This window comes from Trachypithecus francoisi, unplaced genomic scaffold (genome assembly GCF_009764315.1).
Source record: "Trachypithecus francoisi isolate TF-2019V2 unplaced genomic scaffold, Tfra_2.0 Lachesis_group8, whole genome shotgun sequence".
Lineage (NCBI taxonomy): Eukaryota > Metazoa > Chordata > Mammalia > Primates > Cercopithecidae > Trachypithecus > Trachypithecus francoisi.
Genome location: NW_022681473.1, coordinates 73,951,335 through 73,974,092, shown reverse-complemented (window position 1 = coordinate 73,974,092; position 22,758 = coordinate 73,951,335). Strand labels below are relative to the sequence as shown.

At 36.5% G+C, this 22,758-nt stretch overlaps 1 protein-coding gene across 9 annotated transcripts in view; it reads left to right on the top strand.

The window, feature by feature from the left end:
* Positions 1–22,758, top strand: part of DLG2 (discs large MAGUK scaffold protein 2) — a 1,315,102-nt gene that overhangs the window by 581,812 nt on the left and 710,532 nt on the right. For all 9 annotated transcript variants that reach the window (XM_033207409.1, XM_033207408.1, XM_033207419.1 and 6 more), the window contains one exon: positions 5,659–5,709. In XM_033207409.1, coding sequence (XP_033063300.1) covers positions 5,659–5,709 — 51 coding nt within the window. The remainder of the gene's footprint in view (positions 1–5,658; positions 5,710–22,758) is intronic.

Here is a 22,758-nt window from a genome sequence, read left to right as displayed (position 1 = left end):
CTTTAATCACTTAAGATGTGTGATAATTCATATACATTACCTAATTTAATACTTGCAATAACCATAGGAGAATGAACTATTGTTTGTACCATTCTGCACATAAAGAAATTGAGGTTTTAAGAGATTAAGGAAGTTGCCCAAACTCACACTCATCAAAAATGTTGGAAAGGGGATTCAAATCTGTGTCTTTTCTTACTCTGGAAGCCATGTGTTTACCTACCAAGTATCATACTGTGTATAGGGTCAAGTGTAAAGAGCAGTAATGCATCATGACATATTTACTATAACAGATACTCCAAAAGAAGGGAAGGATGAATATTGGCAAGGTACTAAAAAAGAGGAATGCAAATGAGTGTCTGTGTGTGTGTGTTGATTTGCTGCGGCATTTGATGATGGTGTGACCCTGTAATTCAGGGCTTCTAAGAGGAGCCAGTCTCAGAGATGAGGAAAAATAAACAAGGAATGGTAAAAGGCCTGGGCCCAGTAGCCATGGCATCCCCATTAGCAACCAAAGTCTTCTTTGAGTGGATCAGGTTTAAGCCATCTAAAAATCTCATGTATTGATTCATTGATTCATCTACTTACGCACTACATAGTCATCATTGCTAGCCACTGTAATATATGTTGCGTCTGTGGATGAAGCAAAGTGGCATTGCCCCACCTTACTCTGGAAGTGACAAGAGGCCATAAGAACTGGCAGTCCCAGTTTGCATGATCATCACTTTCCTTCCAAAGTTCAATTGTAGTGCTAGATGCTAAAACAATAATAATCTGAGGTATACCTTGTTTACTATATCATGATTACTTATAATAAGGAGAATTAGTACATCACCTATCATATTCTCTACTACTGACTTAATCTATGTAAACGACAAATAGTACATAGATCTGCACATACCTTGCATGTGGCAATAGTGGCACTGCAGATATAGTCTACCTCTATATTTTAAATATTAGATATCACACTTGTATGAGAACTTAATATATTTGTGTTTTGGTGCCTCTTTAAAGGTTGTGTGTTTCTTTAGAATATGGCTATATCTTAAAATATTTTCTCAGTATCTGTCACCGTTCTTGGCACTTTATGCATGCTTAATAATTGCTCTTTGAGTAGAATTGTGTTTAGTTTAAAAAAGTGAATGCTTTGATATCCTTGTTTCAGCACTTGTTGTAATATGTAACATAGGGATATATGAAAATTTATTTATCTTGGGCCAGGTGTGGTGGCTCACACCTGTAATCCCAGCACTTTGGGTGGCCAAGGTGGGCAGATCATCTGAGGTCAGGAGTTTGAGACCAGCCTGGTCAACATGGTGAAACCTCATCCTTACTAAATATACAAAATTAGCTGGGCATGGTGGTGCATGCCTGTAATCCCAGCTACTTGGGAGGCTGAGGCAGAAGAATCACTTAAACCTGGGATGCGGAGGTTGCAGTGAGCCAAGATCGCACCACTGTACCCCAGCCTGGTTGACAAGACTGACACTCCGTCTCAAAAAAACAAAAAATTTATTCATTTTGGCGTTTAGTATATCCTTAGCCTTAATGAAACTACAAAAGTGGCAAAGAACAAACAAAAAAAATCAGAGAAATTATTATTTAAGATTCCAATGAAACAATATTAAAATATGGATAGTTCACATTTGTTATTTATGGAGAACTCTTTTCAGGAGATAAAAATATATCTCAAAATCAAATTATAGCATCATCCAGGCAGGCGGTTACTATGTCACTAAAGTAGAAAAAAAAAGGCAGTAAAATTGCCTAAAAGCTGTTGGAGAAAAACGAATATTTAATGCATTCAACATTCATTAAATTAGAGCTTTAATTACCAAGTTTAAATTTGAGTGGGCTGTGGGTCACTCTCTTTACTTAACTGTCATATGATTCTAGGAAGGCTACATGCCCAGAACAGTACAGGCCAATGTGTGATATTAGTTTGATTTTCCGGCCGCCAGAGAAATCTACCAGCTGTCACCACAGAACTATAAAGTTCAGAAAAATCAAGTATCTTAAACATACACCACACACACACACACGTTTTTCAAACACTCAAAAGTTTAATCTATTTGTCTGACTCTCCAAGTCTATGAAAATGTCAATCCTTTTATTTTTCTAGTTCTCAAAGTGGAGAGGAGGCTGTGACAGTTAGGGCTAGAACTGGAATAACAGAACCCCCAACTGTGAAGTTCTCCGGGCCCCAAACTATCAGTAGCATAAAACATGACCAAGGTACTTAAATATTACTGTAAGTGTTACTGTACAAGAAAAAAATGGATTCAGCAGAACTCTTTCCAGGAAAAGAACTTCATGAATTGAAAATCATATGTCGATAACCTAATTGGGAATACAATGAGACACCAAGGAAAGTTCAAACAGCAATTGATTGTTTGCAAACCACCCAAGAGATGATGGGAGTCATTTACAACAGTTTCGGTTTTGCTGAGTGAGGATACACAAGATTATGGTTAGGGGTGAATTACTGTAGATACCTCTTGGTGTTTCATCACTCAGTAAGCAACCACTCTGAAGAGTTTATTTAGAAATAAAGTCAAAATAAGTATGTAAATACTTATTTAATACTGTACTGGTATACTGGTTTGAAAAGGCACTAAATTTTCACAAATTAAGATGGAGGTATTCTTTTTGGGGTTTTTTCTTCCTTTTTCTTTTTTTAGACAGAGTCTCATTCTGTCACTAGGCTAGAGCACAGTGGCACGATCTAGGCTCACTGCAACCTCTGCCTCCCAGGTTCAAGCCATTCCCCTGCCTCAGGTGCACGTCACCATGCCCGGATAATTTTTTGTATTTTAGTAGAGACAGGGTTTCACCATGTTGACCAGGATGTTATCGATCTCCTGACCTCGTGATCTGCCTGCTTCTGCCTCCCAAAGTACTGGAATTATAGGCATGAGCCACTGCACCAGGCCCTATGGGGGTATTGTTAAGTTCTTTTGTTCTGTCTCATTCTTTCCCTCAAGATATTTGCCATTTCTTGTCTTAGGAGTCCTTTGGCAGAACATAGACCACACTCTCCTTGTAATGAGAGAGCAGAGATTAGGGCCTTTCCAATGTCTTTTCTGAACTCCCTCACTGGCTTCTATGATTCCATGCTTTAAATGCTCCTCAGGTAAAGGTTGAAATGATGCCTCACCTACGCTAAAAACCCTTCATGCTTCTATTAAGTTCACCAAAGCTTGTGGTTAGACATGGGATGCTTTGTTGTTGTTGTTGTTGTTGTTTGTTTGTTTTGTTTTTGAGTCGGAGTCTCGCTCTTTCACCCAGGCTGGAGTGTAGTGGTGCGATCTCGGCTGGCTCACTGTAACCTCTGCCTCCCAGGTTCAAGCAATTCTTCTGCCTCAGCCTCCAGTGTAACTGCAAGTACAGGCACGCGCCACTATGCCCAGCTAATTTTTGTATTTTTACTAGAGACGGGGTTTCACCATATTGGCCAGGCTGATCTCGAACTCCTGACTTTGTGATCTGCCCACCTTGGCCTCCCAAAGTGCTGGGATTACAGGTGTGAGCCACTTGGCTGGGATGCTTTGTTTTAAAAGCAAAGTTACATTCCAACCTTGATGGCATCTTCCCTCCTTATGAAAAGAACCTCGATACTGTTTAATTAGACAAATGATATTATTTTCTTTAGTTGAAAATGAAAGACCCATGAGGTAAACATAAGCCTGCAATAGTTTATGTAGCTGACTGGGGAACTTTGGAATACCAATTAGGCTATGCATATATAGTATTTCTAAAACTCTAAGAGTCAGCATTTATGATCCTAGAAATGTTAAGCATAGGTTTTGATAGGCCACAACTATGCAATGGATGCCACTAAAATATTCCTGTCTTTTAAGCACTTCCTAACAGAATTTCTTTGACTCTGAACCTTTAGACATTTATTATTAGAGGCGTGTTTTTCTCTCTTGGAAGTTGTTTTTTCTTCCCGGTTTGCAGCACTTTAATAATGCACTTTAGTAATTCACTCTACAGAAGCACTGAAGCAAAGAAAAGCCTCATGGAGCCATACTGAGGGAATGAAAACATATCTCGTTAATTCAGCTTTCCCCTTTTGTCCTCTTCCTATTGATCAAAGAAAATTATTTTAAAAATAATTCATTTGGAAACATACATATACAAGGAGTTTGAAATCTGTGTGTGTGTGTGTGTGTGTGTGTGTGTGTGTGTTTTATTTTTGCATATACAAAACAAAACCCTCTAGAAAACTACTGAAGCTTTCTGACATCATCAAGTTCTTTTCTGTGAGTCATTAAGTTGCTGAAGCCTAGAAAATCAAATTTAGTTTAGGGCTGCTTGATAATGTAGTAAAACAGTAAATTGTGATTCACCAATTAGTTCATGTAATTAGAAAATCAAAAACAAGCTCTGAGTGGGTGGTGGACACACCTAAGTAAAGTCCATTATCATTGTCATTCTATGTGTTCACTGATTATAATTGTAATAACACCTTTAGGTGATGATACTATGTTCAAATATTTTTGTGAAAGAGAATCCACAAATATCTGTGTTTATAAATTACACAAGTAAATTAATTACTTAGTTCAGTCACTCATTCATTCACTATCTTTTCCTTCATTATTTTCTTTCCAGGCTCTGTGTTAGGTCTATCTGGGCCTTGCTTGCATAGAATTCTCATTCCCTGGTACTGTGTGTAAATTCTTCAAAGATAGAAAAGTAAATGTAAGTTAGAATCCTACAAAAAGGATGGCTTTATAGTAAAATGTAGTCTTTCTGGCTGATTCCTAAATTCCAATGATGTTGTCAGGACACGTATCAGAAATAAGAAACAACCAATTTGAGAATTTTCTTGCTTAGAGGTTTTGCCTGGTTGAGAAGAATTATATGATAGATAAAAATGAGAAAGGAATAGTTTTTAGATTATTTTAAACCAACGTTTCCTATGGCCTCTGTGCACATTTGTGGAAATCTAAGGTGTCTGGCTGTATTTAAAATGTATTTCTCTCTGTAAATTCAAATCAATACAAGGGTTGGTTGGATGGTTGAAACAATTTGTCACTAAGCACTTCAAAATGTGTCTTACTTTGCTCTTTTCTTAATGCTACTGAGGTACATAGGTATGGTTATATGGTCCAGGGCTTTCCAATAAAGATAATAAAAGGATGATGGGGATGAATTACCTGAGCTTGAGCCACTAAAGAAAAGGTATTTCTCGGATGATGCAGTCATTTTCATGCTATTTTACTGTTCAAAAATGGAACAATGTTGCTCTGCCATTATCAGTGATTTTTAAGGTCATATTTTAGTGTTCAAACAATATTTTTTAAAAAACAAGAAAATTATTTTCCTCGTAATTGTATCATTGCCCCTAGATGATTTGTTCTTTGTAAGCTCACAATACATATTTTGTATTATTACACCTCACTACAAAAAAAAAAATCACAGAATTCTAAGGGAAACAATAATCTTTGATTATTTTTTGTAGCATCTCAGTCATATATTTTAGAATAGCTGGAATTATATTTCACTTGAATGAAAATGCACAATCAGAAATATCAAGAAAATGTGGTTATTTATAGTTAGAACGAAAATTTAACTCCCAAGCATTATTTAAAATGCAGCTGTCTCCTCCTCAACATATATTTAATAGTTCTCTTCTTATTTTCTCCCTATTTATAGGTCAATGGAACAGAAATTGAATATGAATTTGAAGAAATTACACTGGAGAGGGTAAGAAAATTTTTTTTTAAATCCAGAGCCCTAATCTTGCATTCACATTCTGTTCTACATCTTAATGAGTTGTCTTGTGAAATTATACAATTGTGTTTTATAACCTGGAAGTTTCTCACAGGACTCACAATGAGAATATTAATGAAATGCTCACAGTAGAAAGCATTGAGACAGCAGACCAAATAACAGAATGTTCAGTATGTAAATTTCATTGCCAGGATTTGGAGAAATGAATGGGAAAGAGAAATGTTTGATGAGCTTGTACAGCACTTTGTTCGTAATGGTTTTATTATTAGTGTTTTGGCTATACATTATTTAGATATGTTACAAGACGTTTGCATTTGTGTGATATCGATACTATCATCATAACTATAGTTACCATGCGTTTCTTATTTAGTTAAAAAAAAGTGGTGCATTTTAAAACTATTCCCATAGGAAAAAACACAACAACCCCATAGAGCTCTGCAAATACACTGGTAGCGCCCTGGCAAAGTCCTTTGACAAATTAAGGAAACTGTGCAATGCGACCCTAATATATTTAGATATTTTGCAGAACGATAAGAGAAAGGCCAAAGACCATGTAGAAAAAAGTGACCAAAACGCATTAACAGGACATTCATTAAAAAAGAAAAAGCCAATAAACAAATGAAAACCTGTTCAACCTCATTAAGAACAAAGGAAGACAATGAGAGCAAACAGGTTTTGCCCGTCCAATTGGCAAAAACTTAAAAGGAATGTGAATATTCAATGCTAGTGAGAGGTTCTGAAGATTAGTACAACCCTACAAGAGCAATTTGGAAACATAGATTAAAAGTCTTTAAAATGAGTATATTTTTTGACCCAGAAATTGTACTTACAGGAATGGACAAATGCACAAAGAATGTGCATATTGACATGGTTTATAATAGTAAGGATTGAAAAACATAGATGTTAAACAATAAAAAAGAATAACATGTTTATTATATATTCATATAATAGAAATTATATTAAAATATATTGAAATAGTACTTTAGAAAATATTTAATTACAAGGATAGAAGATCTACCTAGATTATATTATTAAATCAAAAATTAAGTTTTAAAATGATATTTAAAATATAAATCAATAAACACAGAGCTATGTAATATAATATATACACATAAATACACTCATAAAGCCTGGAAGGATGTACACCAAATGTTATACATTTTGGTGACTAACTCCTGTTAAGGATTTTGGGGTAATTTTTAGTTTCTCCTTCTTGCTTATATTTATTTCATAAACCTACTATGATAAACACATACCACATTTAGTATAAGAAAAAAAATGTAATTATTTTCACTAAGCTATCATTCAAGCATAAATTAAGATTCTAGACCTGCACTTTTTATCCTTTTTATCTCCTTTTTAGTTTACTAATTATTCACTTTCCTGAGTCAGAGCATTTCTCATCTTCAGGCTGATTTTTATCAAGTGCGAGTGCTTTTAAACAAACATTTACATTGAAACTTAAGTGTTTGACAGATGGGTTCTTTAAAACTTCCATTATGAACTTGATAAAATTTTAATGGTATCCTAACTGGAGAATAGTGAGGCTTATGGAAAGTCAGCTCAAATGAGACAAAAAAAAACACACACACACACATTTCTCCTAAATCATTAAGTGTCTCTCCAAGACAAGCTATATGATTTATGGAATGCAGTACAACATGAAAATGTGGGGCCTTTCTAAACATAGGACTCAGTGCAACTGAACAGGTCTCATGCCCACGAAGATGAGCCTTCTCCTTTTTCCTCATCCAGTGTACATCACCATCTTGAATAGAACACTGTTTCATTGCCCTGGTATTAGAGGTTAAAAAGTAAAAGCTAACATTGGTATGACAGAGAACATTCAGTAGGAGTCAGACAACTGTGGGTTCTAGTCTGGATTCTGATCTTACTCGTTTCCTGATCTTCAGCTTGTCAGTTTACCTTGCTGACTTACTGCCTTGGGGTACGTGACCATACTCTGAACTTTGTTACTGCCATTAACAGCCCCCTCTCCAAAGCCTGTATCAGGCAATATCTTTCTGAACACTTCCTCCCTTCTGTTCATATCATTTATTCTAGTACCTTCTCATTGAAACTTCTTTAGCCCCATTGGAACCTCAGATCATTGATTTCACCATTTCTATCCAGCTTTCACCTTTCTTTATGCCCTCTCCTCCCTCACCACCTAGCGTGTATTACCTGGTCCCTCACTCTAATTCTCCCTCTCATGCACGTTTTTTTCCTCTTCTCTAGCTTTCTGTGCTCATCCAGCAAAACCCCAGTCCAGGTTAGCTTACCCTGGTTAAGCCAACACTTTCCTCTTCACTCCATGCCACTGCCTCAGCAACTGGATATGGCTAGAGAAACACTCACTCATCTCACTTTAAATTTTTAACCACTGATTTTAAGTGAACTCTCAAGGCTTCCTAGCAATTCTTACACACTTCTTCAGAAAAAATCACTTTCTCATACTCTGGGACAACAATTTCACACCTTATCATATCTCCTCAAATCTCAAGCGCTCCCTTCTCTCATCCTCTCTTTCAGCTGTTGACCTGCCTTAATATATTTTTGAGAAAATCCAAGTAATCAAATGAAAACCACACTTTCCTACCACCAGGTCTGCTAGTATATTCTCCCATGGCAATGAAGGAAATTTCCGATGGCATTCTAAGACCAACTTTTTACTTGTTACCTAGACTCCATTACCACTTATCTGTTGAATGATTTTCCTTCTGCAGTTATCTCCTCTCTCTTCTGCAATATCAAGCCCTATCTTGCTTTTTACTGAGTAACTTTAACACAGACACAGTATAATATCTTTCACCTTAGAAAAAATAAGTAACCATCCACTAACCCTATGTTTTCCTTCCACTATTACCTCATTATTCTATTTGGCTTTACCAAAAATCTAGGAAAATTGTTTATTTTCATTAGCTCCCCTTTATTACCTCATTTTCTTATTTTAACCTGTTTCATGTTCTTATCCCCACAACAGTCATAAATCCATTTATATCAAAGTCATAACTGGTTCCATCTTGCTAAATGGAAGCATCAGTTCTCAGACATAACTGACTTCTTAGCAGGATTTGATGCTTCCCCCTTCCTTAAAGATGTCAATATTTTAACTTCCAGGACAAAGCACTCCCCTGTTCTTTTACCCCCTCAATGGCTGCCCTTTCTCAGCCTCCTTGCTGACTCCTCCTCTAAAGGTTTCAGCACTCCAGATACCCAGTGTACAGACCTCTTCTCCATCTTTTCTTCATTCCCTAGATGGCCTCATCCAGGCTCATGCCCTTAGATACCAACTGTCAACTGATGACTCCCAATTCTGAAGCCATGACATCTCCCTGAATGTGAACTTCGAATGTGTATGGCTAACTGTACAGTTGGCATCCCTGCTGCTTGATTATTAAGAAAGCCCCTTCCCTGCAGTCCCTCTTCTCAGGGCCAAAGTAACTGCTACCCTAATATCCTTCATCTTGACTAATTGGTTCTATCATTTCCCATGTTATTTATGCCAGAAAAATAATCTAAAAGTCTTGCTCAATTATTCTTTATCCTCAGAATTCATGAGTAAGTCCTGCTTGTGCTACCGTGAAGATTTATTACAAAATCAGTTAAATCTTACCACCTGCTCTGCTGAATCCTAATCCAAACCAATTTCATCCCATGCCTCAACCACCATAATAGCTTCCACTTTTGCCCTGCTATTCTCCTCCAAGTAACCCGAGTTATCTTTTTTCAAAATATTAATATAAGCCAGACCATACAATTTATATTCTTAAGACACTCCAAAGGTGATAATTAGCTTCATTATCATTACATACAAGGCATTCTGTAATGTGACACCTGCTCCTCTCTCCAATATTATGTGCTCACCACCAACTCTTCATAAATTTCACTCTAGCCACAATGACCTTGACATTTCTCAAACAAGTTAAGCTTTTCCTAACTCAAGGCCTGTATGTATGTTATTCTAGCTGCCTGGAAAATTGTCCTTTATATCTTTACATAGTTTATTCTTTTTATTATTTAAATATCTGCTCAAATATCATCACTTCAGAAAAATCTTCCCTGTTCACTGTAATTAAATTAGTACCATTTCCATCATTCTTTTTTCCCATTTTATTATTACTTAATTACACTCATCAGTATCTGAATTTTATATTATTTATTTATAGTCTATTTTGTTAACATCTGTCCCTTCCTGTAAATATATGCAGTACATAAAGTCATTTTATATACAAGTTTTCTAGAACAGCATCTGAAATTTAGTATATACTCAGGGAGTGGTTGGCATCTAAATGAAGTAGGCCTCGCTCTATTACTGGAAGGACAGTAACATAGACGCACATGGATTGATTTGAATTCAGGTTTGAATTCTGGCTCTAGCACTTTCTGGTCAAATAACCTTGAACTACATACTTAACCTCTCTGTACCTCAGTTGCCACATCTGAAAATGAGGCTAAACTGTTTATAATTACCCCGTAGGGCCATTGTGATGAATACATGCGTTAATGTAAAGGTCTAGAGCAGCATATATAGTTATTCCTAATATTTTCTTTGGTTAACATGGTAGTTCTCACAAGAATTATTTATAAATATAATTGAGGAAGTTATTAAAGACATAGCATTCCACTCTCAGCGAACAACTTAATGTAACAAGAACTTCTTTTGTTTCTGCTTTTCTTTTTCTTTGTTAGACGTCAAATATCCAATGATAAATAAGTTATGGTATTTGCTGTGTGCATTTACAGCTTACACTTTTTCTATGTTTAACCCCTGTAACATTTAATTTAAGTATTAATCACATTTAGTAACACTCCTATGAGGTAGATGTTGCTAACTCCATTTTACATATTAGTATACTGAGGCTCAAAGATTAAATCACTTGCCAAAAATCATAGTTTTATAAGAGACGGAGTTGGGATTCCCCCCTATGTCCAACAGATACTAGAACCTGAGCTTATTACCACTGAATTAGACTGCTGTCAAAATTAAGCTTGAATATCATTTTTTCCAAAAAGATTTTCTTGGCTTTCCCTTTTGGGCAATATGCCTCTTTGAAAACAACAACAACAGGTGGGGGGACAGTAGCTCAGGACTGTAATCCCAGCACTTTGGGAGGTAAAGGGACTGGATCACAAGATCAGGAGATCAAGACCATCCTGACTAACACGGTGAAACCCCATCTCTATGAAAAATACAAAAATTTAGCCAGACGTAGTGGCAGGCGTCTGCAGTCCCAGCTACTCGAGAGGCTGAGGCAGGAGAATGGCGTGAACCTGGGAGGTGGAGCTTGCAGCGAGCCGAGATCACACCACTGCACTCCAGCCTGGGTGACAGAGCAAGACTCTGTCTCAAAACAAAACAACAGCACATGAATAGAGGACTTATCACACTAGATGACGAATAAAATCTGTTTCTTCCACTGGCCTATGAATTCTATGATGAAAGAAATTTTCTCGTAATGTTCTTTATGTTATCATGGTGACATAAAAAGAAAAGAAAAAGCCCTTGGGAATTTGTAAACAAGTTGGTGACTCCTCATGTACAGTAGCATTGTTTAATGCATTAATCACTTGACACACAGAGTGAACTTTATGAATATCTTTTGTACATTTATTTGTCAAGCACTTGCTAAACACAGGTACAGGGTACAGTCCTTGTCTCATAGAATTTTGCAGCCTGGTCGAGGACATAGAAGTAAATGGGCAAAAACTATGAAGATGAGTAGATTGCTCTCAATATGTGGTCGGCATGAAGTAATTTCCTGAGGCATCATAACTGAACTGGTTCATGCAAAGTGAGAAGGAACGAGCCATGTAAAAGGGAATGGAAGCCAGACATAGTAGCTCATGCTTGAGGTCCCAACTACTCAGGAGACTGAGTCAGCAGGATCATTAGAACCCAGTAGTTTGAAACTGCAAAAAACTATGATTGTGTCACTGCACTCCAGTCTGGGCAATAGAATGAGACCCTGTCTTTAAAAAATAATTAAAAAAAAAAAAAAAGTAGTGGAGGAAGGCCTCTTAGATAGGGAGTAGCAGGTGTAAATGTTAACGGGCCCATGGAAAACTAACATGCTCAATAAAAATTCACAAATATTATACAAATATATTCATTTATGTCTAAATACACACATGCTTGGGTGGTACCTCTGTATTTAATAATTACATTTGCATATATTTCAAATATGCTTAAAATATACACTGATAATTGCAAATACGTAAACTTTGCAGTTCAGTTAAGAAATTTATTATCAAAATTATTTAATTAAACTATAAGATTTTAATACAGTTGACTATATAAAAACTGAAATTCTATCAAATATCTACTCGAACCCTGCCTGTTTTTTATTCCTGTCACTATTATTAAAAATAGCTAAAGAGACCTAGAAAAAATGAGGAATTTAGAAACTCAAAAGCTTTATATTATTTGAAGTAACAGATCCTTAATTCTATTTGAAATTAGGAATTTTCATAAAGATCAACAATGTGAGATGAAAGAATTTGGTCTAAATAAATCAGACATCTAATGATTTTCTAGTTATTCTGATATCTGGAGAACCGGAGAGGCCACTATTAGACAACTTTAATGGGTCTCTTCTTACCTGGCCGTTCACTAACACTGTTTTTAAAGTTCCCACGTTACGTACCTTATATCCTAAACTTGTTTCTTCTACAGGAATTTGCATGATGCAATAAATAAGTCATTTTTCTTTGTCCTGTAAGTGGTTTTGCTTTGGCATAGGTGGAATAATGACTAACAAAAGTCAGTAATGTACATTTCAGGAAATGGTTCCGATTTTTAAATTTTTTTACTAGTTGCAAAAAGAATCTCTAACTTGTCAGACGAAACATTCAAGTCGTACCACACGGCCATCATTCTGCAGCTGTTGGGAAAGCACTCCAAATGTTTTTTCTTCAGTGAGGGTGGGAGGAATATGAGAGTCAAAGAAGGTAGCTGATAGTCATTTTAGCATCTTTGCAAAACTGTAATCATGCATGCTGCTTAGGGTTATAGAAGCATCATAAATCCATTATCCATGCTCGGTCAACTAACTACTCTTGATACAAATCATGTTGGGGGTATGTAAGCTATTAATTTCATACATGGAAAATGGATAAATTACTCATAGTACGCAAAGACATGGACTGTACTTAGCTGCATTTGCTAATGTCATAAGAATCCAGGGTGTCAGGAAGGCTTGAGATATCAAAGGTGCCTATGGCTGAGCGGCTCAGATTGTAATAGTAAAGGAATTTGTGGAATTATACTCTAGGCATCTTTGAATTCTCCCTTCTCTTTTGCATTTTCCCATCCTACAAAACATTAATTACATTTTTCTATCATTCCCAATATACTTTAGAATTATTTCCTCCTCCATCAACATTGGCAGAATTTAGCCATTAATTATTTGTCTTAAATAGCATACCTGCATCCTTTCCCAAATCCTATGTATATGCAATATTGCAGCCAAAGCGATGTCTTTAAAACATGAAAATGGTTATGTCATTTTCATCCTAAAATTTCTCCAAAGGCTCTTTATTGTCTTTAGGATAAGGTTTAAACTCTTTGGTATGTTATTTAAGGTACCCATGGATGCCCTCTTCATCTTGCCAGCCTAATTTCTCTCTCTGAGCCCTAGTTCATATTTTGAAGTGCAGTCATTCTGAACTACTTGCAGTTACAGAAAGACATTTATATAATATGTGTGAATTTTAATCAGAGTTTTATTGGTTTTGATTAAAGGTATTACAATAATTTGGGAATAAAAATAAGCTTATAAAAACAGTGGAGGCTGGAACTTGACTACAAGTGGCCCCATACCCAACACATCTGCCCACTAATCTGCACCTAGCATTGCGTGTGTATCTCCAGGGGCAGACCCTTTAGATCACCAGGCTTTGGAGTTTGCAGCCAGCACTGTTAGGGTCAGCCTGAAGTAACATAGGGGACTAGATGACTGACTAGATATAGCTGAGAGCACCTCTTTCACTGAAATAAACCAAAATATTGAGTAAATCATCACACTTCAAATAGATCTTTTGAAAGAAAATATTGAAAGTTTATAGAGAAGTGACATAGAAACCAAAGTAGAAGAGAGAGGAAGCTGGGAACCCTGCACAGAGTTCACAAGCTCCAGAGCCAGTTCCTGGCCCTGAATAGGACCTAAAGAAGGGTGTACATTGCTGGTGAAACCCAATGCAGAAATCTAGTCACAAATGAAGAGCCTCAACCCTCTAAAAGCATCCAGAAATGAAGCCAATCAACTATACGCAATATATACCACAATTCAACTCTAAAAAAATAAAGAATATAAAAACAGGTCAGGTGCAGTGGCTCATACCTGTAATCCCAGCACTTTGGGAGGCCAAGGTGGGTGGATCACTTGAGGTCAGTATTTTGAGACAAGCCTGGCTGACATGGTGAAATCCCATCTGTATTAAAAATACAAAAATTAGCTGGGCATGTTGGTGTGTGCCTGTAATCCCAGCTACTTGGGAGACTGAGGCATGAGAATCACTTAAACCCAGGAGGAGGTGGAGGCTGCAGTGAGCTGACATCGTACCACTGCACTACAGCCTGGGTGACAGAGCAAGACTCTGTCTCAAAAAAATAAAAATAAACTCCAAAAGCCTGTCCAAGTGATAGCAATGTCAGATAAAGGAATGCAGCCATCTCCAATGAGAAAGAATCAGTGCATAAACTCTGGCACTTCAAAACTTCAGAATGTCTCCTTACTTCCAAATAATTGCAACAGCTTCCCAACCATAGTTCCTAATGAGATTGAAATGGCTGAAATGGCAGACATAGAATTCAGAACCTGGATGACAAGGAAACATAACAAGATTCAAGAGAAATCTAAGGAAGCCAGTAAAACTATCCAAGAGTTGAGAGATGACAGAGCCATTTTAAGAGAGAATCAAACTAAAGTTCTGGAACTGAAAAAGTCACTACAGGAATTTCATAGTATAGTTGCAAGCATTAGCAACGTAATAGACCAAGCTGAGGAAAGAATCTCAAGCTCAAAGACTGGTCTTTTGAATCAATGTAGTCAGACAAAAATAAAGAAAAAATATTTTTTAACTGAGCAAAACCTCCAAGAAATACGGGATTATGTAAGGAGAACTAAACTACAATCCATGCTGGTATTCCCAAGAGAGAAGGAGAAAGAGTAAACAACTTGGAAAATGTATTTGAGGATATAATTCATGAACACGTCCCCAATTTCACTAGAGAGGTTGACAGGCAAATTCAAGAAATACAGAAAACCCCTGCAAGATACTATACAAGATGACCATCCCCAAGAAACATAGTCATCAGATTCTCCAAGATTAACATGAAAGAAAAAAAGTCTTACAGGCACCTAGAAAAAAGGGTCAGGTCACTTATAAAGGAAATTTCATCAAGCTAACAGCAGACTTCTCAGCAGAAACCTTATAAACCAGAAGAGATTGGGGGTCTATTTTCAGCATCCTCAGAGAAAAGACATTCCAACCAAGAATTTCATATGCAGCCAAACTAAGTTTCATACACAAAGGAGAAATACAATCCTTTCCAGACAAGCATAAGGGAATTTGTTACCACCAGACCAGCCATACAAGATGTCCTTGAGGGAGTTCTAAACAGAAATCAAATAATGATACCTGCTACCACAGTAACACACTTAAGTGCATAGCCATAGACCCTGTAGGGCAACTATACAATCAAGTCTACAAAACAACTAACAATAGGATGACAAGATCAAAACATCGTATATCTATAGTAACCTTGAATATAAATGGCCTAAACGCTCCACTTAAAATGCACAAAGTGGCAAGCTGGATTAAAAAAACAGACCCAAGTGTCTTCAAGAGACCTATCTAACATATAATGACAACCACACGCTCAAGGTAAAAGAATGGAGAAAGACCTATCATGCAAATAGAAAACAAAAAAAGAGTGGAGGACACTATTCTTATTTCAGGAAAAAAAAAAAAGATTTTAAAATAACAACAAGTCAAAACTGACAAAGAAGGGCATTATATGACAATGAAGAGTTCAATTCAAAGAGGACTTAACTATCCTAAATATATACATACCCAACATTGGAGCACCCAGATTTGTAAAACAGGTACTTTCAGGTCTATGAAAATACTTAGCCACATAATAATAGTGGGAGACTTCAACATTCCACTGACCGTATTAGATAGATTATCAATGCAGAAAACTAAGAAAGGAATAATGAACTTAAACTAGACACTTCACTAATTGGACCTAATAAACATCTACAGAATATTCTATCCAACAATGATAGAATATACATTCATCTTGTTTATACATGGAACATATCCTAAGATCTACATGCTTTATTTGTAAAGTAAGACTCAATAAATGCAAAGAAATAAAAATCATACCAAACATACTGTCAGACCACAGTGCAATAAAAATAGAAATCAAAACCAAGAAGATCTCTCAAACCACACAATTACATAGGAATTAAACAACTTACACCTGAATGACTCTTGGGTGAATAATAACATTAAGGCAGAAATAACAAATTCTTTGAAATTAATGAAAACAGAGATGTGACTTACTAAAATCTCCAATATTCAGTGAAAGCAGTGTTAAGAGAAAAGTTTATAGCATTAAATGCCTGCATTAAGAAGTTAGAAAGATCTCACATTAACAATGTAACATTACACCTAGAGAATCTAGAAAAACAAGAACAAACTAGCCTCAAAGCTAGCAGAAGAAAAGAAATAACTAAAATCAGAGCAGAAGTGAATAAAATCAAGATGCAAAAATATATATAAAAGATCAGCAAAACTGATAGTTGTTTCTTTAAAAGGATAAACAAGATTTATAGACCACTAGCCAGAATAACAGAAATAAAGAGAAGACTCAAATAAGCACAATCAGAAATGACAAAGATAACATTACAACTGATCTCACAGAAATACAAAAGATCCTCAGAGACTATTGTGATCACCTCTATGCACACAAGCTAGAAAATCTAGAGAATATGGATAAATTCCTGGAAACATACAACCTCCTAAGATTGAACCAAGAAGAAGTTGAAACCCTACGTAACCCAATAATTAGTTCTGAAACTGAATAAGGGGGAAAAAAAAAAAGCTAACTGTTCCAAAAAAATCTAGGAACAGGGACCCCTCCCTAACCTATTCTACGAAGCCAATATCATTCTGATAACCAAATTTGGCAGATACACAGCATAAAAGAAAACTTCAAGCCAATATCCCTTATATGAACATAGATACAAAATTTCTCAACAGAATACTAGCAAATTTCTGAACAAAATACTAGCAAACAAAGCACATCCAAAAGGTAATTCACTACAATCAAGTAGGCTTTATTTCTGGGATGTGAGGTTGGCTCCATATATGCAAATCAATAAATATGATTCATTGCATAAACAGAATTAAAAACAAAATTCATATGATTATCTCAATAGATTTAGAAAATGCTTTGGATAAAATTCAGCATCCTTTGTGATAAAAAATCTCAACCAACTAGGCATCAAAGAAACATACCTCAAAATAATAAAAGCCATCTATGAAAGTCCTATAGTCAACATATGACGTGGGCAAAGCTGGATGCATTCCCATTGAGAACTGGAATAAGACAAGGATGCCCACTCTCACCACTCTTGCAACATGGTACTTGAAGTCCTAGCCAAAAGAATCAAGCAAGAGAAAGAAATAAAAGGCATCCAATAGGACAAGAAGTCAAACTGTCTCTCTTTACTGAGAGAATAGAAAACTATGTATACTGTATATTCTACGAGAGTATAAAATACTATGATTCTCTACCTAGCAAAACCCTAAATACTCCACCAAAAGGCTCCTAGAACTGATGAAGCACTTCAGTAAAGTTTCAGAATATAAAATCAATGTACGAAAGTCAGTAGCACTTATATACAACAATAACATTAAAGCCGAGAGCCAAATAACAATGCAATCATATTTACAGTAGCCACAAAAGGATTTAAAAACCTAGGAATCCATCTAACCAAAAAGGGGAAAGATCTCTGCAAGGAGAACTGAAACACTGCTGAAAGAAATCAGAGATGACACAAACAAATGCAAAACCATTCCATCCTCATGGAGTGTAAGAATCAGTACCGTTGAAATGGTCATACTGACCAAAGTGGTTTACAAATTCAATACCATTCTTATCACATTACCAACATTATTTTTCACAGAATAAGAAAACACGAATCTAAAATCCATATGTGGCCAGATGCAGTGGCTCATGCCTGTAACCCCAGCAGTTTGGAAGGCCAAGGTGTGTGGATCACAAGGTTAGGAGTTTGAGACCAGCCTGACTAACATAGCGAAACCCCATCTCTACTAAACATACAAAATTAGCTGGGCGTGGTGGCATGCACCTGTAATCCCAGCTACTCAGGAGCCTGAGGCAGGGGAATCACTTGAACCCAGGAGGTGGAGGTTGCAGTGAGCCGAGATTGCATCATTGCACTCCAACTTGGGTGGCGGAGTGAGACTCCATCTTAAATAAATAAGTAAATAAAATTCATATGCAACCAAAATAGATGCTGAATAGCCTAAGGAATCCTAAGCAAAAAGAACAGAGCTGGAGGCATCACATTACCTGACTTCAACTACACTACAAGGCTACTGAAACCAAACAGCATAGTACTGGTTCAAAAATAGACACATAGACCAATGAAACAGCATAGAGAACCCAGAAGTAAAGCCACACACTTAAAGCCATCTGATATTTGACAAAGTCCACAAAAACAAGCAATAGGGAAAGGGTTCTTTATTCAATTAATGGTGCTGGGATAACTGGCTATTCATATGTAGAAGAATGAAACTGGACCTTTTATCATATACAAAATTTAACTTAAGATGGATTAAGACTTAAATATAAGACCTCAAACTATAAAAATCCTAAAGGAAAACCCAGGAAATACCCTTCTCGACATTGGTATTGGCAAATAATTTATGGCAAAGTCCTCAAAAGGAATTTCAACAAAAACAAAAATTGACAAATGAGACCTAATTAAACTAAAGAGCTTCTACACATCAAGAGAAACTATCAAGGGAATAATAACCAATTTACAGAATGGGAGAAAATAATCTGCAAACTATACATTGACAAAGGTCTAATATACAGAATCTACAGGGAATTTAAACAAACAAACAGGCCAAAAAACAAATAACTCCACTTCTCTCAAGAGAAGACATACAAGTAGCCAAAAAAAATATGAAAGATTGCTCATCATCACTAATCATCAGAGAAATGCAAATCAAAACCACAGTGAGATACCACCTCATAGCAGTTAGAAAGACTTTTGTTAATAGGTCAAAAAATAATAGATGTTGGTGGGGATGTGGTGAAAAGGGAATGCTTTTACACTGTAGATGGGAATGTAAATTACTTCTGCCATTGTGAAAAGCAGTTTGGAGATTTCTCAAAGAACTAAGAGTTGAACTACCTTTTCACCCAGCAATCCCATTACTAGGTATCTACCCAAAGAATAATAAATCATTCTACCAAAAAGACACATGCATATATTTATCACAGCACTATTCACAATAACAAAGACATGGAATCAACCCAGGTACCCATTAGTGGTGGATTGGGTAAAGAAAATGTACATACATTCACATGGAATACTACACAGCCATTAAAAAAAAATCATATCCTTTGTGGCAACATGGATGCAGCTGGAGGCCATCATCCTGAGCAAACTAATGCAGAAACAGAAAGCCAAGTACTGCGTGTTCTCCCTTATAAGTGAGTACTAAACATTGGATACACATGGACATAAACATGGGAACAATAGATACTGGGGAATATCAGAGGGGATAGGGAGGGAGGGAGGGTAGCAAGGGCTGAAACACATCCTAGTTAGGACCATGCTCACTTCCTGGATTACAGGTTTGACTGTACTCCAAACTTCAGTGTCACACAATAACAAACCTGCGCATGTACCCCTGGAATCTACAATAAAAGCTGGAAAAAAATTATAATTTGCAAAATTCCAAGGAAAAATCAGAAATATCAAATTTAGAAGATTTTTCTATAATAAAACAAAAAGTAAATAAAAATAAAAATGGTGGAAAGAAGCACAATCTTTGAACTCAGACCTTGTTTAGAATCTAGAATCAGCCACTTTCTGAATGACCATGCGTTACTTAACCTATTAAAGCCTCAGTTTTCTCTGTAATGAATGGGATACTGCTATCTACTTCATAGCATTGTGGTAAAAAAAAAAAAAATAGCAATAACATATGAATGCCTAAAAGAGTTCCTGGAACTAGATACTAGATTATTAATATTGTTGGCTATTATAACATTTATACACAAGCATTTGTCTACCCCCTCTTTCTAAACATGACATTGTTGGTATAACTTTAGGCTATGATTATTTGACTATGTCAAAAGGCAAATATATGCTTCTGCTTTGTGTGCGTGTGTATGTGTATGCACATATGTGACTATATTTGTGGTTAATGGTAAGCTTTTTAAGTGATCTCTGAAATGTGTGTATGCCCAATTATTAATATATTTTTAAGTATGTTAAGTATATAAGTAGAATCTGCCCTTGACTTACAACGATAATTTTTTTCTAGAATAACCTAGCACCCTTTGCAACGTTTTTTTTTTTCCTTTGTTAACTCATGAGAACTTAGTTTCAGGCTAGATAAGAAATTGCAGTGTTTTATTTTCAATAGTTTGAGACTGTGTGTTTTTTTTTTTTTTTTTTTTTATACTTTAAGTTCTAGGGTACATGTGCATAACGTGCAGGTTTGTTACATATGTATGCTTGTGCCGTGTTGGTGTGCTGCACCCATCAACTCGTCAGCACCCATCAATTCGTCATTTATATCAGGTATAACTCCCAATGCAATCCCTCCCCCCTACCCCCTCCCCATGATGGGCCCCGATGTGTGATGTTCCCCTTCCCGAGTCCAAGTGATCTCATTGTTCAGTTCCCACCTATGAGTGAGAACATGCGGTGTTTGGTTTTCTATTCTTGTGATAGTTTGCTAAGAATGATGGTTTCCAGCTGCATCCATGTGCCTACAAAGGACGCAAACTCATCCTTTTTTATGGCTGCATAGTATTCCATGGTGTATATGTGCCACATTTTCTTAATCCAGTCTGTCACAGATGGACATTTGGGTTGATTCCAAGTCTTTGCTATTGTGAATAGTGCCGCAATAAACATACGTGTGCATGTGTCTTTATAGCAGCATGATTTATAATCCTTTGGGTATATACCCAGTAATGGGATGGCTGGGTCATATGGTACATCTAGTTCTAGATCCTTGAGGAATCGCCACACTGTTTTCCATAACGGCTGAACTAGTTTACAATCCCACCAACAGTGTAAAAGTGTTCCTATTTCTCCACATCCTCTCTAGCACCTGTTTTTTCCTGACTTTTTAATGATTGCCATTCTAACTGGTGTGAGATGGTATCTCATTGTGGTTTTGATTTGCATTTCTCTGATGGCCAGTGATGATGAGCATTTTTTCATGGGTCTGTTGGCTGTATGAATGTCTTCTTTTGAGAAATGTCTGTTCATATCCTTTGCCCACTTTTTGATGGCGTTGTTTGTTTTTTTCTTGTAAATTTGTTTGAGTTCTTTGTAGGTTCTGGATATTAGCCCTTTGTCAGATGAGTAGGTTGCAAAAATTTTCTCCCATTCTGTAGGTTGCCTGTTCACTCTGATGGTAGTTTCTTTTGCTGTGCAGAAGCTCTTTAGTTTAATGAGATTCCATTTGTCAATTTTGGCTTTTGCTGCTGTTAATAGTTTGAGACTGTGATATTTTGCTCTGATACCTTCTTATTTTCATGATTCTCTATTTCTTATCTCTGCATATAAAATACTAAACAGCTAGTGTTTTGTCTGTGCATTAAAACCACCTCTTCTTTTTAAAGAACATTCTCCTCCTTTTAGGGAACTGCCCTTCTCCTCTTTCCAACCCCACGATTCTGAGAAAGAATGCAGTCATAGCACCCCTGGTCATACAGTTGATTGATCTACAGCTGCTCATTGGAATAACACGGTTAGCTAGTAAGAAATAATACTGATAATTAGACCAAATGAATCTCAACTAAACCCAGTGAATCTGAACCTCTGGGGCTGCAGCATGGAAAATCTTTAGTTTTAGAACTATTTGAGTGGTCACATGCACAGTTTAGAAGCTGGCACCTCAGCCAAATCAAGCCAAGCAGATTGTTTCTCAGGATTTTCCACAGTGAAGTATGGGGACAGAGAGGGTCCAGCATTCCCACTGTGTAGTAAAGTGTGAGGTAGAAGACAGAAAAGTGGCTACCATGTGGACTTTCTGCCATATGAAGTAATGTCATCTGAAATAATGAGCCTTCCTGCAGAGAAAGCTAGAGACTGGAGATGAGAGGGAAAGAAGGAGAGAGAGAAAACTGGCAACTTCCAATTCCCATGTTATAACTGTCCCAAGGACCCAATCAGAAACCACCACCCTCTTTCCTATGTATACATGAGCCTTCCCATAAATTCCTCTTATATCCAAGTACCTCAAATCAGGTATGTATACCTTGCCAAAAAGTGGGGCTTTATACAAATGTATCTTGAAGTTGTACTTCAGGCATCACTATTCTGAAGTTGCCAGATAGGTCATGTCCTAGGGTCATATTGCCACAGCCTGTTCTCAAAATAAATGTTGCATTGCTTAGATTCTTCACACTTTCTAAATTTTTTTTGTAATTTTCAGCTTTAATTTCTGTGGGTACATAGTAGGTGTATATATTTATGGGGTACATGAGATGTATTGATACAGGCATGCAGTGTGTAATATCATGTATCATGTAAAATGTAGTATCCATCCCTCAAGCATTTGTCCTTTGTGTTGCAAACAATCCAATTATACTTTTTTTGCTCTTTTAAAATGTACAATTGAATTATTATTTAGACCTTTTCTAAATCTAATCATGTCTTTCACCATGGAGGTAAGATGATAAAGCAAAGCTCTCCAGTAAAACAACATTGGCAGGTTGCTGTAAAC